The sequence below is a fragment of the Centruroides vittatus genome, unplaced genomic scaffold (assembly GCF_030686945.1).
Source record: "Centruroides vittatus isolate TY-2023 unplaced genomic scaffold, ASM3068694v2 scaffold_3046, whole genome shotgun sequence".
NCBI lineage: Eukaryota > Metazoa > Arthropoda > Arachnida > Scorpiones > Buthidae > Centruroides > Centruroides vittatus.
In genome coordinates, this window is record NW_027122699.1 from 447,562 (window position 1) to 466,547 (window position 18,986).

Consider the following 18,986-nt stretch of genomic DNA (forward strand, 5'->3'; position numbering starts at 1 on the left):
GTTACACTCGGGCAATCTGTCTAGGAGTGCCTTCCGGGAAGTCTTTTTAAGAAAAACTGACCCCTATTTAGGCGTTAAAAACGTGGAGAACCGCAAAATTCCACGTGGCCAGGGCGTCCGAGAGAGGCGCGAACCCACGACCCGGTGTCGAGGAACGAAGACCACTCGGCCACTGGCGAGCCCCTAGTATATAATGAGTTATAATGTTGAGAAACACTAAACATCTCGATATAAGAAAAATTCGTCATTCCCGATAGATGTTCGTCATTAAGAGGTTAATTTTTGTATTAGCTCCAATTGTTATAATGTATTTTACAGAGATTCCTCCCCAAAGCATGTTTATACGAAAGACAATCTATGTGCGCAAGTTTATGTCGATGGGGTTTCCCCATCCGCTCGCATGTTATACACTATCTCAGACATAGTCTGTACTTTTGTGGCCGGTCTTACCATATACATTACACGTCGTATCTGTAACACCTCGGTGCTTTCACATTTATTACGCGGGATCACTTCGTAGTAATCCCCGACCACACAAATATAACCAATATAAACTCTACTTACTCTAGATGTTAATAATCTTTTTCTTAGACTAGGCAGCACTCTGGCTACCCAGTCACTCTTACGACCCGTTTTACAAATTAATTTTTTAAAACTCACTGTTGAGTTTTTCCAACCAGGCCTCCTCCGCACAGAGAGTATCTCCATTCAAATCACTACGTTCTACCACTTCTTCTTTAGACAAACGCTTTGGTACTTCTTCGAAACACTCAACCAGTTTTTCTTGGGCCGCTAGATAGATAGCTCCGCAATTTAGTACTTTTCACCACCTTCTCTAGGTCTTTCGAAGCTAGGGTCACGACGATTCCCGAGATCTTCATTTTACGGATGCTTCCTAACCGCTCGTGCGATTTATATTCTTACGGAAAATTTCCTTTATAACATCACTACCATTTCGATCTTACCTTTAACCAGCAATAGTCTTACCTATGTCGGACCCGGTTGGCATTACTTTAAGTTCCTCCGAGAAACCGGGATTCTTTTATACTCGGAGGCCAGATCGTTTCATACTTCGCTGGCTGTTTTTACTGGCGCTTTAAGCACCGGGTTTTCGACGGCCTGGTCCCGAACTATTTTTTTTGGGCCCGGGACATATAGTCCGTTATCTCGATTGCCACGACCTCAGTAATACGGCTACCCCGTTGGTAGCACATATCGCTGATATCTAGCATCATTCGATGCATTATTTCCGTTTCATTACTATCTTTACCCGATATTAGCTTAGGACTACGTAGTGGTTCCGAGTCCTCAATTGCCAATTCGGACGACCGTCCGCAATAGAGAGGTTTCGAGGTCGCGTGTCACGTGATAAAACACACGTTTGCTCCGCCCATTCGCCATTTTTGTGATAGTTTTCGCTGGCTTAGCTTGCACGTGGTCTGTTATTCGACGTCGTTTTTTAGTTTAAACGTACAAAAATACTGCAGTTCTAATATCGTGGATTAAGTTAAAAAAGATTCTTTTCTCGCGGGCTATTCTAGCGGTCTAACGGGACGAGATGCGGCTCTGTACGAAGAGAAAATTTCGTTATGTCGAGGCGATCCATACGAAGCCAGTTTATCAGACTTCGTCGTAGATCGAGAGTTGTGGCCGAAAGTAAAATTTGGTGACATTATAATTTATCTGGTTTTGACAACAAATTTCTACACCCTGTCACAAACGAAAGCTTATAAATCTTTAGAGGCCCATGACTATTTAACGAGTGGCTGGGTTTCTCCTGATATAAAAGTAAAAGTAATGAATAACGGCGAAGTAATATTGCTTGGAAAGATATGTTTTCTTTTGTTTGTTTAAACTCGTGTTTTTACGTATTTCTTAACTAAGAATTTTTGTCTGAAAGTAAAAGTCTAATTAAAAACAGCCGTGGAAATTTTTTAATTCAAATTGTTCAGTATTTTTATTTTCTAGTTGAAACTAGCATATAATAAGCCTACTTGCTTTTAGTTTTAACGTGTAATGTTTATAAGTTTGCACTAGCTAAAGCCTGAAATTACGTTAGTTATTCGTTTATAAATGCACTATACCTAACTAAATTAATATAAGCAAATCAGTAAACTCTTTTAGGTTTTAAAATATAACTTAGTGTTTATTAACGTAAATATTGAAATGAAATGTTTCTGACAAACTCTTGTATCGATATTCACTTTATTCGTAACGAAATTTTTCCGGTTAATTCTCGAGAGCCACGCAGTTTGCCTTCGTCGTGAAAGCTCCTCGGTTTGGGATCCTCGATGACAAATAATGCCGGAAATTTAAAAAAAAATGATGTTCCTCTGTTCTGGAGTGAACTAGCATTACACCCAATTACGCAACAAATCACCATAGTGATATTCGCGACGAAAAAAAACAACATTAGAACTCCAGTTAAAGCGCACGCGAACACACACAAAACGTAAACGAGTCACAAACAGTCACAAAGATGGCGCTGGACAATTGCGCATGCTCATGACGTCACTCGTGATGTCGACACGAAACCTCTCTATAGAACCAAATACAGTGTACTCTTTCCCGTCTCCTCCTCTCGCTTTACCTTTAGAAGTTTTACAAGTATTAGAAAACCACGCCGTAGCTAATACACTTTGGCAATCCGGGCCCGTGTATTCGTGTCCGTCGTCTACTCGGAAATCAACAGCCGCGGTCTGGCGGGCCTAATAAAGGCGCGGGCCCGAGCCGAGGGCGGGTGAGAGTAGGCCCGGCCGCCGGAACCGCCAAACCAAAAGTAGCTCACCCACCGACGGACTTTTCGAGATTTGGAGCGCCGGAAGTGGGGAATCGGACGTTCCGGAAAACAAGAGGGAGGACGAGTTGACCAACGCGCGACAATGCCGAGATCCGCCAGGGACAAAAGCGCGCCGTCTTTCCTCTTCTCGGGCGACAAAAGGAAAAGTAGGTGGGGTGTTCCGCATCCTACGAAAAACGGATAAACGATATTGCGGGCAGGTTTTATCGGTTGCCGCGGAGAGCGTGCGCACAATACGATTACCGAGAATCAATTATCTTTGGTAGACGGCAGTTGGACGTTCCGGGAGGGCGGCGTAAGAAGATAACGAACGGAAACGTTCACGCTTTCTTCCGGCTAGGCTGGCAAAATTCGGTAAGTTTCGTTTTATCTCCGGTTTTATAAATTTTCTTCGATTTCGTTCGGCCCCAATCGCTTTCCCTTCTCCGGGATCCGTCTCGTGCCTCTGCGTGTAATTTTCGTCTTTCGTCGATCCTCCCTCCTACCGCGTTGCGTGTCGTATAACAAAAGATAAATAATCAATCATTTAAATATTTTACGTTTATTCGTCATTAACGCGATTCTAATTCCGCCTATTCCAAAGCCGTAAGACACTAGCAACTTAAATTCTTCCGCCATCGGCCGGGTCCGTTTGTAACGCCGACTGAGCCAAGCGCCCGACGCCCGCAATTTTAAAAATTTCCGGACCGGCGGTGGGCTCGGGCCGGGGGAAATTCCCGCCTCCGAAGAAGGAATTTTTCTCCTCGGCCCGCGGGGGATTCCCGCCCCGGGCGCGGCCGGAAGGGGTGGGGACCACTCCGCCCCGTGGTAATTTTACGGCTTAAAAAACGAGGCCCGGCTTCTCGGCGACGGGCAAAGGGCCTCCCCGGACGGGAAATAGCCGGATGTTACGAGAAGGCGGGGGGAGACTTCATGCAGACGTAGTCGGAGGGGCGGCGCTCCCAGGGAAGCTCCTCCTCCGTCCTCTTTCCCCGGCCGGGCGGGACCGGGTCCAGCTGGATCATGGGAACCGCCTCCATGGGGGCGGCGGGCACGGGACCGTTTCCCACCGGGCGAACGCGTCCCGGTCGGAGGTAATGGGTCGAAGAGTCGCCGTCCGAAGGCGTTTCGGGACCGATGGCCTCCTCCCCCATGCGTAGGTATTCCGTCTTGCGGTCGTCGGTGGTTTGGTAGCCTCGCCCGGCTTCTTCGTACGACTGTAAAAAGAAGAAAATCATCCGGGGGCCGGGAAATTTACTCGGGCGGAAGAAGAAACGACTACGACTCTCACCTTCAGGTCTTCCGGGTCCACCCACTCCGTAATCGCCGCGACAGTTCGGCGAAGGTGGGACGCTCCTCGGGTTCCGCCTTCCAACACAGTCGGACCATTTCGTACCTGAAAGAGACGGGCGGTTACCCTCTGGCCCCTTCGACCTACCGTTCACCCGCTCGCACCCGGCCCGAACGGACCGATAGAGACGCATCCGGAAATTAAATAACTTATTTGCCATCGACTCCGCGGCAAATAAGTTATTTAACTTCCGGATCCATCGGTCCACTCGGGTCGATGGGAAACCGGAAAAGACGGCAGAAAACGGAATTTTCGAAACGGTCGACGACGGAGGTGGTTTTGCAAAATTCCAAAAACTGGCCACCGTCCGCTATCGTTCGACGTTCGACGGCGACGGGAAATCCTGGTAGACCGGAGGTTCCGAACCGACTTTTATCTCTGGTGTTTCCTCGACCGTAATTAACACCGGATTAATTTATCGGCCCTCCTCCGCTCCGGAAAAACGCTCGGCCGTGGGTAAGCGAGGCGGGCGCCTCCGATGATAACCCCGACGCGTGAGGGCCACGCGCCCCTATACGCCCGGCGGTACGGCGAAAGCGGAGAAACTTTGGCCGATTTAAATAAGTTATATCGAGTTAAAAATTACTCTTTTCTATCCGACTCGGAGAAATTTAACGCGGAGAAGGATTACGGTCAAAGTTCAATATTTATTTCTTGCCGTATTTTCCAAACGCATTCCGTCCGCCGGCCTCGTCGGTGGATACAACGCCGTACATCGTTAATACTTGTATACTCGATCGAAGCACCCCGGCACGCATCTGTACACGTGCCAACATTTAAATTAATCGTATTTGCACGACTTACGACGCGGTAGTGTTCGATAATACGTGTTTTTACAATATTTTAATATTACTTCTATCACTTATGCGCTTTTTAATAGTACGGTGTCGACGCCCCGGTGATTCGCTCGGTTTAAGTCTAATTCCTGCTTCGTGTTTTTTAATCGCGTTTCGAGTTTCCTTCCGGTTTTACCTATATGATATTTTTTGGTTGTACACGTACAGTACCGTACCGTACGTGACAATCTGTAAAGAACTCCCGTAATTTCCGAAGGATTCTTTAAGTCTTTCGAATCTTCTTTATTAATTAAATTAATGGCGTTAGTTAATCTATTTTTTGTTCTCCTATTAAACCAACAAAACATTTTTTTTTAAAAAAGATCTCTGTACTTCTCATAAATTTTAGTAATATATGGAATCTTAATAAACGGGATTAATTTAATTAATAAAGAAGATTCGAAAGACTTAAAGAATCCTTCGGAAATTACGGGAGTTCTTTACAGATTGTCACGTACGGTACGGTACTGTACGTGTACAACCAAAAAATATCATATAGGTAAAACCGGAAGGAAACTCGAAACGCGATTAAAAAACACGAAGCGGGAATTAGACTTAAACCGAGCGAATCACCGGGGCGTCGACACCGTACTATTAAAAAGCGCATAAGCGATAGAAGTAATATTAAAATATTGTAAAAACACGTATTATCGAACACTACCGCGTCGTAAGTAGGGGTTGGGTCCCGGGACTTTCGGGTCGAGCGAGACTCGAGACACGCTCGTCGGAATTGTATCGTAATAATTTCATTTTCGAAAGGTCGCGATAAACTTTATTAGCTTTCCGCGCTCCGTCGTCGAGAGCGCCATCTGTTAGCTTAAGGAGTAATTACTTGATACTCCTACGTAACTTACCGAGCGAGTAGGCAATAAATACGTCGGCCGCCGCCGTATTGTTATTTTGTGACGTTCGCTTACGAGACGGTGATATTTACGACCGTCCGCGTCGGCAATGTCGAGCCGACATTGCCGACGCGGACGATCGTACGGGCTCGGTCGGTCGATCGTCGATTTCACTTTACGAGGCGCGTACCGGCGAGACGATCCTACGCTCGAACCACGCGATACATCTAGGAGTCGTAGACGCATTTTATAAAAAACTCGGGCCACCGCCACATCCGCGGCTTCTACCTCCGAAGATACCGACGCCAGTGACGACGAAATACAAAACGCGGAGTACAAAAAACTGTTCCGACGAAGAAGAAGACCGCGATGCCGGTACGAAACAAACTGCCCGTTACAACCGATGGACGAAACTCGATTCCCGGCGAAATTGTTTAGGAAGAGTCCGCCGAAAAACGGCCAATTACAGAAATACGTTAAATGGGAATTCGGAAAAGGACTCGGTTTATTACCGGATGTCAAAACCGAGTGGAATTCTATTAAAAGCGTTCATTTATTTAAACGCGTTAGAAAAACGGAACGAAGACAATCTTCTTTCGCAGTCGATCGTTACTTTATGGCGGCCGGTCGAGAATAGCCGTAGAAGCCTCGAGCGGACAAAACTCTTCGTTACTCGCAGCCGAAGCGATAACTGACGTTTTACCGAAAAGAAATTCGATCGACGACGACAAATGATAATCCGGCGGTACGGTTCTTCGAAACGTCGAAAGAAGATGGCGACGGGTTATTTGTTTGTTAAAATATTTGCACGCCGGCCACCGCGGCCGGCGGTGGCAAAATACGCACTTCTTCGCTTCGAATTCGAATAAAACTGCGCTTATCGCTTTCGCGGAAAATCCGTATCGCGGACTTTTTGAAAATACCCCTCGTATCCAAACGCCGGATTCGGAAATAATGGACGCCGAACCCAGAACCGGTAGCTCTACGGTACGCGACGAATGCGACGCGTCGTTTCGAAGTCAAACGGAACGGGCAATCGAAAAAAATCGAAGAAAATATACAGTACGGCGTTGTATCCACCGACGAGGCCAGCGGACGGAATGCATTTGGAAAATATAGCAAAAAATAAATATTGAATTTTGACCGTAATCCGTCTCCGAGTCGGATAGAAAAGAGTAATTTTTAACTCGTTTATTTCCGAAAGTATATTTTTTTAGAATGATTAACTTAATCGATATAACCGATCCCGTTGTTTTTAATTTTATATTTTAATTTATATCGTCTAATTATTACGGCTTTGTGTCCTCTATCGTAATTTAAAATTTATCTCGCGTACTAGGACTTTTTTATCACTTAACGGCACTTATTATACCGGAATTACGAATGCGGATATTTAGTCTTACGGATCGGAAATAATGTTTTTTATTTAGTTCGCCCGAACACTTACGCTTTAAACTCGCGCGTCTGACTCGTTCGTCCCTCCTCGGCGGGCATTCGAAAGACACTTTCTACAAAAAACATTATTTCCGATCCGTAAGACTAAATATCCGCGTCGGTAATTCCGGGATAATAAGTCTCGTTAATTGATAAAAAAGTCCCTAGTATACGGGATAAATTTTAAGTTACGCCGTCGTTTGCCCGGCGTCCGGGTCTTCGTCGGTCGCTCCTCGGTAGAAAAAGAAATCGTTTAACGGCGGTGGAGCCGGCACGGTGACGGAAGCGAAAGAATAGCCACCGTTCCGGCAAAATACACGAAAACGGGAACGTTCTCCCCGGTAGATCGGGATGCAAAATGGAGTAGGCCGAGAGGATTAAGGAGTACCGTCGAGAAATTAATGCCAGAGTCGCTAGTAGATAAATGGGAATAGAATCGATTATTAAGTAGTCGACGGAGAAGGCCGAAGACAGCCGTTAAAGTTAAAACTGGCGACGACGATACGCCCCGTACCCTTAATACCTATTACAAATTCTATCTTTCATAATTTAGAAAGAATTATACCGGACAAAGTGGAAATTTACCGAACACTAAAAGTACGAACGAATTTATCAAAAACTAGAAAAAATAAAACTAGAAAACACCCGGGAATTGATCGATAACTATAAAACGAGTAGGAAAAAACACTAAAACCAACAAATTGTCCGGGAAGCGTTATAGAATTAACGTAATTGCGGTATTCGAAACTCGGCGGAAAATACCGAGGACAAAAAGGAATTCCCACCGATACGCGCGTGGAACGCCTACGGGCCGAATTACGTACGATACAAACGGATAAAAAATACACGTAAGGCAGAGAAATCTTATTTTGTTTTACGTAAATGCGAAACGACGACACGAAAGGTAACCGGTTCGAAGGAAAAACTAGATTCGACGTAGAAGAAGCGCGGAAATTATCGTACGTGCCGTACGTAGAAAATTAATTAGGAAAGAATATCAAATCGATACGAAGAAATACGTCGAGCCACGTCGGATAGAAGTAGTCATACGTCCGAGCCGGGAAATACCGACTTACGTCGCGGAAGACGAATAAAATAACGGACGGAACGACGGAAACGACCCGTTTAATTAAAACGTATCGACTTAAGGGATATTAAAAAGCTCGTTAAACGACTAAATATAAAACAAAGGAGGAGGATAGAAGAAGAGACGACGGAGAAACAGAAATAGGTAAAGTTCAAATACTAAAAAGGGATTCTCGAAAATATTACAAAAGTACTAAAAAGCAATAATATAATCGAAACACCGGAACAAACAGATAATACGGAGAAAATATAACATATAACGGAAAGGAGAAGAAATAAAACATTCGCGACACAAAAGAGGCGGTTTACAAATTTAACCGTCCTGGCGACAACGCGGGTGTACCGTACCGTACAGTACATACCGTCTAGGCCAAACAGGTGAACAATTAAAAAGAATCCGGCGAGCACTCGTTTCCTTTCTCGGAAACGTTTAAAACCCAGCCCGCGGCGTCATCCGTTACCACGTTTTATTTTAAAAACTTTATATTTTAAATTATTATAAAATAACAAAAACGTCATTTTTAGGATAAGGACGGTTTTAAACAAAAACGTGTAAATACTGATAACGGGTACGATCGTCGTCGAGTCCCGCCCCACTCGAAATATTACACGCGACCCTCTTTATCTCCCCCTCGACCTTAAATTAACTACCAAAATTAATAGCGAGGATTTCCTTAAACAAATCTCCCGGCAAAATTTCAAAGATCGTCGCCAAAAAGCTCGAGAGTTATTAAAGGCGAACGAAATCGCGCTCCACACATCCGTACACGCGGAAAAAGACCCCGACGGTTTTTTACTTTATTTGGCTTTTTTGCATTTTCTCGACGTTTCGAGCCAAAAATGTAAAAATGTTTCTCACCCGCGGCCTTTCTCTCCGTTATAGGCTATACGACGCCGGGAAGGGAAGAAACATTTAAATCTAAAATATTACAAAACGGATGTTTCTTTAAAATATTTACCAGCCGTCTCTTACCGATCGCTGGTAAATTCGTTACGGACGTAATACGTCGCCGTCCGCTTTCTTCGCCGTTGCCGGGCGAGCGACGAGTAAAATCGATAGACGTAAATGTTAACGGTAAACTCGGCGTAATTTACGCGGATTCGAACCCACGAACGGGAAATAATCCGCAATATTTCTATAACCCTTAAATGTATGCGGGCATTTCGTAATAAACGGTCCTGCCCAGCGCCGGATAAAGGGGCGGGCGAGCCGGGCGACTGCCCGGGGCGCCAAATTTTGAACGGCGCCGATATAAAAATAAAATATTTTTTACATTCATTATTTTTTTAGATTTTATAAATTAAAACTGATCATTTTTCGTAAGTCATCGATATTTTTAGCGAGCAATAAATTGTTTTTTCTTTAATAATACCAAATAAAGGTCACGACGCTAATTATTTTATCATTGTCGACAGATATAAATAATATTACAATTATTCAAAGAAAACTATTTGTATAGTCAAAATTCATAATAACTCAAAAAAAAGATTAATAGACAAAAACAAAAATTTACTAATTAAAATAATGAAACCTAAGAATTTTTATGGCTTTTATCACGCGACGTCGATGCGGACAAATGCTTTTTAATCTCTAAAAAGTTTATTTTTATTTATTTTGAAAAGATAATTCGTGATCGGTATCGCGTCTCACGACAATCTACTCAAAAAACGGACGAGATCAAATTTATAAATTACAAATATCGATAAAATTACGAATAGTCAAAACGATACTGGCGCCCGTCGTACGCCTTAACGGTTAAATAACTTTTGTCTTTCTGTAAACTTTGCATTAACAACGCTTGCCGCGCTTTAAATAAATAAATTTTTTACACGGTTCTGTATTGTGTAATTTCGATTTTTTGCCTTTTTTTACTTTTTTTTAATTTGCAGTAAATTTGTATATTCTTGTACGAAAGGGCGCCAAATTTTGTTTTGCCCGGGGCGCTCAAAACCCTAGAACCGGCCCCGGTCCCGCCTACGGGTAAGGTAGGCACCGACGGGTCGGCCGTAAAGGAATCCCGGCCGGTGGTAAAGGGTGGGTGCCGGCGGCGGGGATGGCCGGGGAAGCGGCGGTAAGGGCGGCCGGAGCCGGGGTCCGATCGGGCGGGAATTGCCCCTCGGATCCCGGTCGGGCCGATTTCCCAAATCGATCGGGAATTTCGGAAGGACTAAGAAGTAAATCGGAAAACGGCCGTCGACGTCGGTCGCGTCGAAGGTCGCCCCGCGCCCTTTAAATCGACGTAAACGAAGCGTTTAGAGAAGAGAAAGGGAGAAAGGAGGTACTCACAGATCGGGAGGAGCGTACTCCGGTCGGTCCATCCTGAATCCCCGGCTGAGCATCTTGTAGAATTCGGCGTCGACTTCCATTCCGGGATAAGGAGTGGCTCCCAACGAGAAGATCTCCCAGGTCAAGACTCCGAACGACCACCTGCGAACGGCCGACACAAAGCGGGCAAATATTTAGGAAATTCTCCCTTTCTAGCGGTTCGAACCGTTATTTCTCCTTCCGTTCGTCTACGGTAAGATACCCGGACGCTAACGCGACTACGGTTAAGGGCCGTCCGTAAACGACGTCCGCGCCGAAAGGGAGCGAGAGGGTTACGAAAAGTCGGACGGTTCGTTAGGGTTTTCCGGTACGAGAGTCGTTTAGGCTAAGCCGCGCCACGCCGACAGGTAAATCGTAAATAAAATTATATAAAATATTAAACCTAACCTCGATAACGATAATAAAAAACGATTAAAGGAAACCACGACGGGGGATCGAAAATTAAACGCGATATTCGCCTAACCGAAAGTTTAGCGCGCATTTTCTCACGAACGACGCGGAGCGCGGAACCGTCTATACGGGTAGTCCGGGTAAGTTCTTTAACTAAGGTCGACCGTCGGGCCGCGAAACGTTAGTTACGTCCGGGTCGGTCTCGCGGCTTATAGTATCCGTTCTAATCTCGAAAGTAGGGACACCGGACGGGCGAGCCGCAAATAACCTTTTAAGACGTAAAACAGTCGGCGTAGAATAGACGGAGGATTTATACCGGGATTTCGGTTTAACGAAATAAAAAAAAAGACCGTTTACTCCGACGCGATAGAGGAGGTTCGAAGGCATCCGCGTACGAGCTTTAAACGGCACCGGCGAAGAAAGGCGACGCCGGGTCGAATCGGGTCCGTCATCGAGGGAAAGGCACGCTCCGTCCGTATTCTCTTAAACGGAATCGGAAAGTCGGGAAGGAAATAGTTCGATAGACTTTTAATCGCGCTCTCGGCAGTATTCCCCGAGGGACCGAGAGCCGCGATTGATTCCGTCTCGGAAAACGGCGCATCGTACTCTTCGTCGATCTACTTAAGTAACCGTCTCGGGTAGCCGTTTAAGAGGAATTTTTTCTTTAGTTCCGATATAGGTTTTTGCGCATTAATTATTCTACCGGTTCCGTTTTTGATTTTTTTGTATTCCGCGATAAAAACGTTTCTTTTTATACGTAAAGGGATATTCGAGCCCTATTTTATAGTCGTAGTTATCGCGCGCGGTTTTTTATAAACTTCGAACTCGTCGTTTTATCGTAATGTCTAAATAACTCGACCGGCGCTCCGCGTTATCTTCTTCTTCTACTTTAAGTCGTACGGTTTCGTTTGTATTATTTACCGACTTAATTATTTCTTCCATTTTTATCCGCGTTTCGTTATATATAACCGGGACGTCGTCGACGTATCTCCCGTAAAATTTTATCCCTTTTTATATATATATCGATCGGTCCGTCGATGTCTAGCGTGATCGGCTCGGCCGGTTTAGGTCCTATAGCGGACCCCGTACCGATACCGTCGGCTGGCGCGTAATATTTGTCGTTTATTCGAAAATAGTTACTACGGTAACAAAATTCTATTAAATCTATTTTTTTTCTTTTTTTGCGTTAAGCGGTTTAAGTTTATTTTCGATTACGTCCGCTGTATCTAAGCCGGCAATTTTAAACGTCCGTTCCGCGTTCGCTTTTTCTAGTCGACGCGACGGTTCGTCCGTCTTTTTAACGGAGTAATACGAATTTCGATATCGGTTCGATTCGTGTTTCGGAAATTTTTCCGGGTTACGCCGCGTAGAATTCCTAAAATCTACGATCGGCCCGACTTTCTCGCCGATCTCGCGCGTTTTTAATTGTATATTCGATTTAGACGCGCGTTCGTTATCCTCGCCGAGAACGAACCGTTTTCGTTTATCGTCGAATTCTTTTTGTTTTTTTTTTTTAATTCTAAGAATATGACTTTTTCGCGTCTATCGGCGATTCTCTAAATTTCCGATTTTCCACTATTTCTAATTTTTTCATTTTAATCCACTCCTCGGTTACTATAATTATTTCTTTAGATTTATCGGCTTTAATTATATCCGAGCTATTATTATTTAAAAAATTATATAATTTATCTATTTTGGTTCTATACCGTAAATAACTTTTATCTCTTATAACCGTCTTTCCTTTACTTCTCGTCGCGTATTTTTTTTTATCTTATTACTAAAATTTATCTTAAGAGAATTCGATTCCGTTTGGGGCGCGCCGTCGAGTATACGATCCGAATTAGGGAGTGGGTTTATCGCTTCCCATTTATTAGGGCCGTCTTCTAATATTTCGCCTATTTCCTCGGGTATTGCCACCCGCGTTTTATTAAAAATTAGCGATTTTTTCCGTTTCCGCGTTTCCTCTATTGTCGGATATTCGAACTTGTCTATTAATTTTTTACGTTCGTTAACGGCGTACTTCTTTATATTTTTTATACGATTCTTCTTATCCTCCGTCTGTATGTTTTTACTCCGTGTACCGAATTCTTCTAAGGCTTCTTTTAAGGTTCGTTTCGATCTTTTAATTTTAATGTACTTAGACTTTATGGCAGATCTTAATATTTTAAAATTAATACTTATTCTATCCCTCGTGGGTATAACTTCCGAAATCGATTTCGGAAGTTATATCCACAAAACCGAACTAAAAGTTAAATGAAAAAAGGGTGTACTATAGATTACCACCTATGGAATTTCGGGACTTTGAGTAGGCTATATTTCTGAACCGAGGGGACCGAGACGAGTTCGACGGTACCCTATTTTTGGACCGGAGACGAAAAATAAAAAAGTTATCGTACTTTTTCACTTACCATACTTTTTTAATGCTTCGCGAAGACGGCACCGTAGTTGCTAGTACTGCCATCTTGCGGTAAAGTCTGCAAACCACGATGTCGGGCTACGGTCGTCTCTAGTAGGGTTAAACACGCGATACGAGAGCGGAGAGAGCGACGCGACTTCCGATCGTCGCGCGATCGCCATTTCGGTTAATGTTACTTATGGCAGCGAACGTGGCGGCCGTTCCGACTGTTCGCGCTCCCGACCGACCTCCGGAGGGGAGCCGCCGGCAGGCCGCAACGCGCTAAACGTCACTAGTTATCGATTCACGGTAGTTCTTAAACAAAGTAAAAAAGGGGGGAAAATGTCTATTAAAGGCAATTTTAACGGCAATCGACGCGACTCCCGATCGCGATAGCGAGGCCGACTTAGCGGAGAGAGCGACGCGACTCCCTATCATCGCGCGATCGCCGGAAAAAAGTATGATAACTTTTTTTATTTTTCGTTTCTGGTCCAAAAATAGGGTATCGTTGAATTCGTCTCGGTCCCCTCAGTTCAGAAATATAGGCCTACTCAAAGTCCCGAAATTCCATAGGTGGTAATCTTTAGTTTAATAAAGCATTTTTACGAATAAAATGCTTTATTAAAGTAAAAAAATCGTCATTTCTTAATGTAAACCCATAGACCGCGTGATGACGGTCGACAGAACGTGGCGGCGACGATTCGTGCGTCGCTACTCCGATATCTAGTACTCTAATTTACACTATTTGAGGAACGAAAGACCCCGCACTCGCCGAAACTCATCCGCCATTCCGCCGCGTCACTCTGTTTACGCCGACGTGTGACGTACGGCGCCGCCTGCCCGTCGACCCGTAATTTAACGTCGTTTCGTTTTAATATTTCGTTCGGCCCGCGACAAAATTTTTCTTTCCGATCCGACCCGCGGGCAAAAACCGTCGGTCATCCCCGTACTAAACCGTCTCGCCACGGATAAGAACCCGCATCGAGAAGAACTTCGACGGACGTCCGTTTCATTTCGTTACATTTTATGCAGTTTATGCATTTTATAATTTGTATAGTGGTAAAGAGTTCGGGGATCGAGATTTGTCGGACGTCCGAAGTGGGAGGGGGTTACGGAAATTCGGACAAACTGGAACAGTGGGAGAGTAAAAATTTCGAGGAAAACGTAGACGTAATTTACGGACAGCCGAGGTCTTTCTCTCCGTGCACGAGATTAATAAATTATAAACTGCGTTTAAAACAGTTCGACACCGGTGTAAAAATCGCGCCCGAGTACCGCCCCGGCACGCCCGCGGCCCGTTTTCGTCCTTTCGTAATCCGACTCTTCCCGGAGACGGAGGAAACGTCGACGGGTCGGTGGCCGGATCCCGGAAGGAGTGTCCGAAGCCGCGACGCGGACTACTCGGCGTGGGGGGAGCGCGGGTTAAAGACGGAAAGAGAAGAATGCCGAGAAAAAGCTTACACGTCGCTCTTGGTGGTGAAGACTTTGTCTCTGATGGACTCGATGGCCATCCACTTGATGGGAAGAGGACCCTGTCGAAAAACAAAACCTCGGGTAAGTTCCGACTCCCTAATCTTAATTCTTAAATCTCCCGACCCGCAGTCCCGGCCATCTCCGTACGAAATCTTCCTCGGACTAAACGGAAGTTTCCCGCCGTAAATCCCATCTTCGCCCGTCCGCTAAAACGGTTACCGGCCAACTTTAGGGCCGGGCGGACGACTAAACTTCTCGCGCCGTAGAAACTAACGCGGCCGTCGGACTCCTTCCCCATTAAAGCGAGTCGAGAGACGATTTTAGGCGCCGGCACCTTAATTACCTTCGTCTTTCCCGGAAGAAAGACGTCGTCTCCGGACGGTTAACGGCCGTTCCTTCTTCTTCCGTGGGTATCCGGTACGCGTCCCTCGGAAATTCGAAAATAACTTCCGCGGGAGGCCTCCGAGAACCGGGGAAACTTAAGGGGAAAGAAGAACGACTCTTCCCCGTTTAACCGGAGAAAACCGAAACCGTCGGCGCCGGATACTCACGTTGTTTTTCTTGACGTAATTGGAGTATTTGTAGCAGTCTTTGGCCAATCCGAAGTCGCAGATCTTGACCACGTGACGATCGGCCACCAAGACGTTTCTGGCCGCCAGGTCCCGATGGATCAACTGAAAAGATTTATCTTTCAAACTGCAATTTAACCGAGTTCCCGCCCGAGGGCGCGGACGTTACCTTTCTGTCGGACAGATACTGCATTCCTCGCGCGCATTGGTAGGCGAAGTACAGCAGGCGGGCGGTGGTGATGGGATCTCTCCGGGCCCCGTCTCTGCCCTCGGAACCTTCCGACTCTCGGCGTGCGCCGGTTCTTCGGTAGGCGGAGGTCCCGTCTCCTTCTCCCTCGCGCCACCACTCCGCGCTCGGCCGGCTCCATTCCCTGGAACGAGAAAAACCAACGTCGGACGACGGAAAGAGAAACCGCCGGTCTCTTCTTCCGGCGCCTTACCCCGGGCTTTGGCTCCAGCTTGTCGGAGACGTCAAGTTTTCGTAATCGGACTTTTCGGAAGAGGGCGACCGGGGGACGAACGCGGACTTCCTCCCGAGGAGATAGTGCCTGAGATTTCCGTATCGGCAGTACTCCACCACCACCATCAGCTCTCCTGCGGACGAAGAGATCGTCGGCAACGTTGGCTATCGACCGACAAAAAACGGATTCTCACCTTTGGCCATGTTTTCCGTCACGGCTCCCAGAAGGTTGACGATGTTGACGTGCGGGCGCAGGTGAATCAGAATCTTCAGTTCGGCCATCAGAGCTTTCTTCTGCTCCCGGTCGGCTCGCTCCTTTAGCATCTTCACCGCCACCACCCTCGACCCTTCTCCGTCCATTCCCCGGGCTTCCGCCTTCACCACCCTTCCGAAGGCTCCTTGACCCAACGTCTTTCCTGTAACGAAATCCATCGATTCGTTTCCGGTCGGAAAAAGTCGGAACGAACGTCTACACCCCGAACGAGCACCGCCGTCGATTTCTTCCGCACCGCGGCCCACGCGCAACGATCCCGAGATAAAAGCGCGTTTATCCGCGTTTATGCCGCCGTCGACGGAGAGGAACTCGTCGTACGTTAAATACGACGGAACCGGGCGAGTGCGGTTTAAAATACGGTGGCAGACAAAGCTCGAACGGGAGTACTAAAGCGAGTCGGCGACGACGGCAGTGACAAAAATATTAAAGAATTTAAGTGCGGGTCGCGTTTATCTACGTATCACAAAAAGAACGCTTTTAAATTCCAATATCGGTACGTATTGTTCTATCGGAGACGGTATACGTAGCGTATATAATTAAAATACGGTATATTTATCTTTTCGGCCGTAAAAACATCTTATTGAATTGTAAATATCACACGGATCGAGAGGGACGCTTTAAACGGCGCGTAAAAATTACCACAAAGCCGAAATACTCGTAGGTTAATTAATTGTTAATTCGTTAAAAAACGAGGCGGGAAGAAGAACGACAAAGAAAAACGAAGCTCGTTGCCGACGGAAGGGTGGACGAAGGTGGATTTCGTCGTAACTCGACGTTCGAAGAGTCCGAACGTCGAGATACGACGGCGATTCGTTAACCACTTCCGCGGGTAAGCGACGTCTTCGATATTCTCGCATTTATAATTTACGACCCGAGCTACCGACAAAAGTCGATATAGGGATCCGTCCGCTCCGTAGTTACGCGGTAGGTGTAATTTTTGGAACATTTTTGCTCTTTTTCAATAAACGATTTATAAACAGTTACACTTAAGCCACCACCAAGCCGCTAAGATGGCGAACGAGGTCGTAAATGCCGGAACACGCGTATCTTCGTACACTTTACGGCGGCCGGCAAATCTTCGTAACACCTCCTTTCGACTTTCACCGCAACAAACGCCGCGGTGTAACCCTTTAAGTTTCTTTCCGGTCACTATTTTACTACGTTTCTCGTCGAACGTACGAGTAACTGGAGAAAAGTTTACGCTTTCTCGGTACCGTAAGCGTAACTCCGACAATAAGACGGAAGTTTAATAACGTTAATGCGTCGACGATCGACGACGAGAGAATCGCTGTTTCCTAACAGAAAAAGAGTATCGTTCGGCTTTTTACCGCTCCGTCCCCAGTTCGGCGTCTTTATTCGACGCTTACGGGGGAATTTCGTCCTCCGAAAGAGTATTCGAACCGATTCTTTCAGTTTTTAAATATTTCCCACGTAATTAATTCTTTCGGAGTGTCGAAGGCGGTAGTTTACGTTATCGTAAAGTCGGTTACGAACGAGGCGCGCTATTTACGAGTATCTAAATGTAATAAATATCGCATCCGAAGGGTCCGAGAAACGTAAAAATGCCCGTTAAGCGGTCGCGTCCGTTAATGGAAGTTTGGCAATTATTACGATTTTTCGTTTACGGATCCGACGTTACTTTGGAATTGTAGAAGTCGTAACCGGAAAAGATTTCCGGAAGCCCGTCTCGGACCGACAAAATATCCACTTTTAAATCCCTTATATTTTACTTTGTTGGTAATTTTACCTTATAATCTTACGAGTGGCGGCACGCCGCTCTAAACGTTAGCGTATTTCTACGGAGAAATCGTTCATTTATAAGTAAGGCGTCCGTCCAAAAATGCGACTCGTTTTCGTCGTTAACTAATTGTAATTACGAGTAAAGCTTCGGTAGTTGGAAATTACGAAGAGAAAATACCGCGGAATCGGTTCCGGCTATCGGCGCCGTTGGCCGCGGCGGTATAATTTAGAACTAATGCCGGCCGGGTGCGCGGCGAGAGCGGCGAAACTCTATCTTAAATTCGTCGCTGGACGGTATCGGCGCCCTCTAGAAGCGGTTGCCGGGTTAACCCGCGCGTTATACCGACCATCGTTAGGTAGATGGAAAACGAACCTTCGACCGACGGGGCGTTTTACGGCTATTTATTGCGTCTTCGACCGGAAACCGATTAAATGCGTATTCCGAGGAAAAAGAAAGGTAAACGGTTTCGATCGTCGTATATATATTTAGTTAAATTACGATTTATAACATGGTCGTTAAGATTTAGATTACGAAGATACAAGAAAGTATTAGCCAATAATTTCGTACGTATAATTAGATCAAAGACATTTCTATAGTCGTTTAAGTAAATTGTTTAGGGCGTTATATCGAATCGGCGTCGATCGCCCATCGGACGTAACGCGGTCCTTTGGCGCCAGGCCCGAAAATAGACCACCCAAAAAGGGCTAGGTAGGAATTCGTCGAGGTCGACGGTAAAGATAACAAATTATATAAGTTTCGAGTCGGCGACGCCGGTAAAGAAAATTTAGAAAGGAGAAGATGAAAAATTCGAGACAGAAAAAATAGGCGCGGTAGTCGACGATTAAACGCGAGTGTCGGACAAACCTTCTCTCGCCCGCCACCTAAACGGAGCTCCTATTAGGAAGCGCCGAAGAGAAATCCGCCCGAGTTAAGCCGAAAAACTTATAAAAATGCCGACCGCCGGGAAAGAAGAGACTTCCTCCGTAACGGATCCTTCGGAATCGTCGCCCTCTTCGCTCCGCGCTTCCGC

At 45.8% G+C, this 18,986-nt stretch overlaps 1 protein-coding gene across 1 annotated transcript in view; it reads right to left on the reverse strand.

Annotated features, from left to right (window-relative positions):
• Positions 1-3,854: 3,854 nt before the first annotated feature.
• The window catches only part of LOC136988081 (mast/stem cell growth factor receptor Kit-like), a 38,407-nt gene continuing 23,275 nt past the window's right edge, over positions 3,855-18,986 (reverse strand). Inside the window, exons 11-18 of the mRNA XM_067285883.1 lie at positions 16,136-16,357; positions 15,922-16,075; positions 15,651-15,852; positions 15,464-15,586; positions 14,901-14,971; positions 10,616-10,756; positions 4,071-4,175; positions 3,855-3,996 (exon numbers count right to left, since the gene is read on the reverse strand). Coding sequence (XP_067141984.1) covers positions 4,073-4,175; positions 10,616-10,756; positions 14,901-14,971; positions 15,464-15,586; positions 15,651-15,852; positions 15,922-16,075; positions 16,136-16,357 — 1,016 coding nt within the window. The 3' untranslated portion in view covers positions 3,855-3,996; positions 4,071-4,072. The remainder of the gene's footprint in view (positions 3,997-4,070; positions 4,176-10,615; positions 10,757-14,900; positions 14,972-15,463; positions 15,587-15,650; positions 15,853-15,921; positions 16,076-16,135; positions 16,358-18,986) is intronic.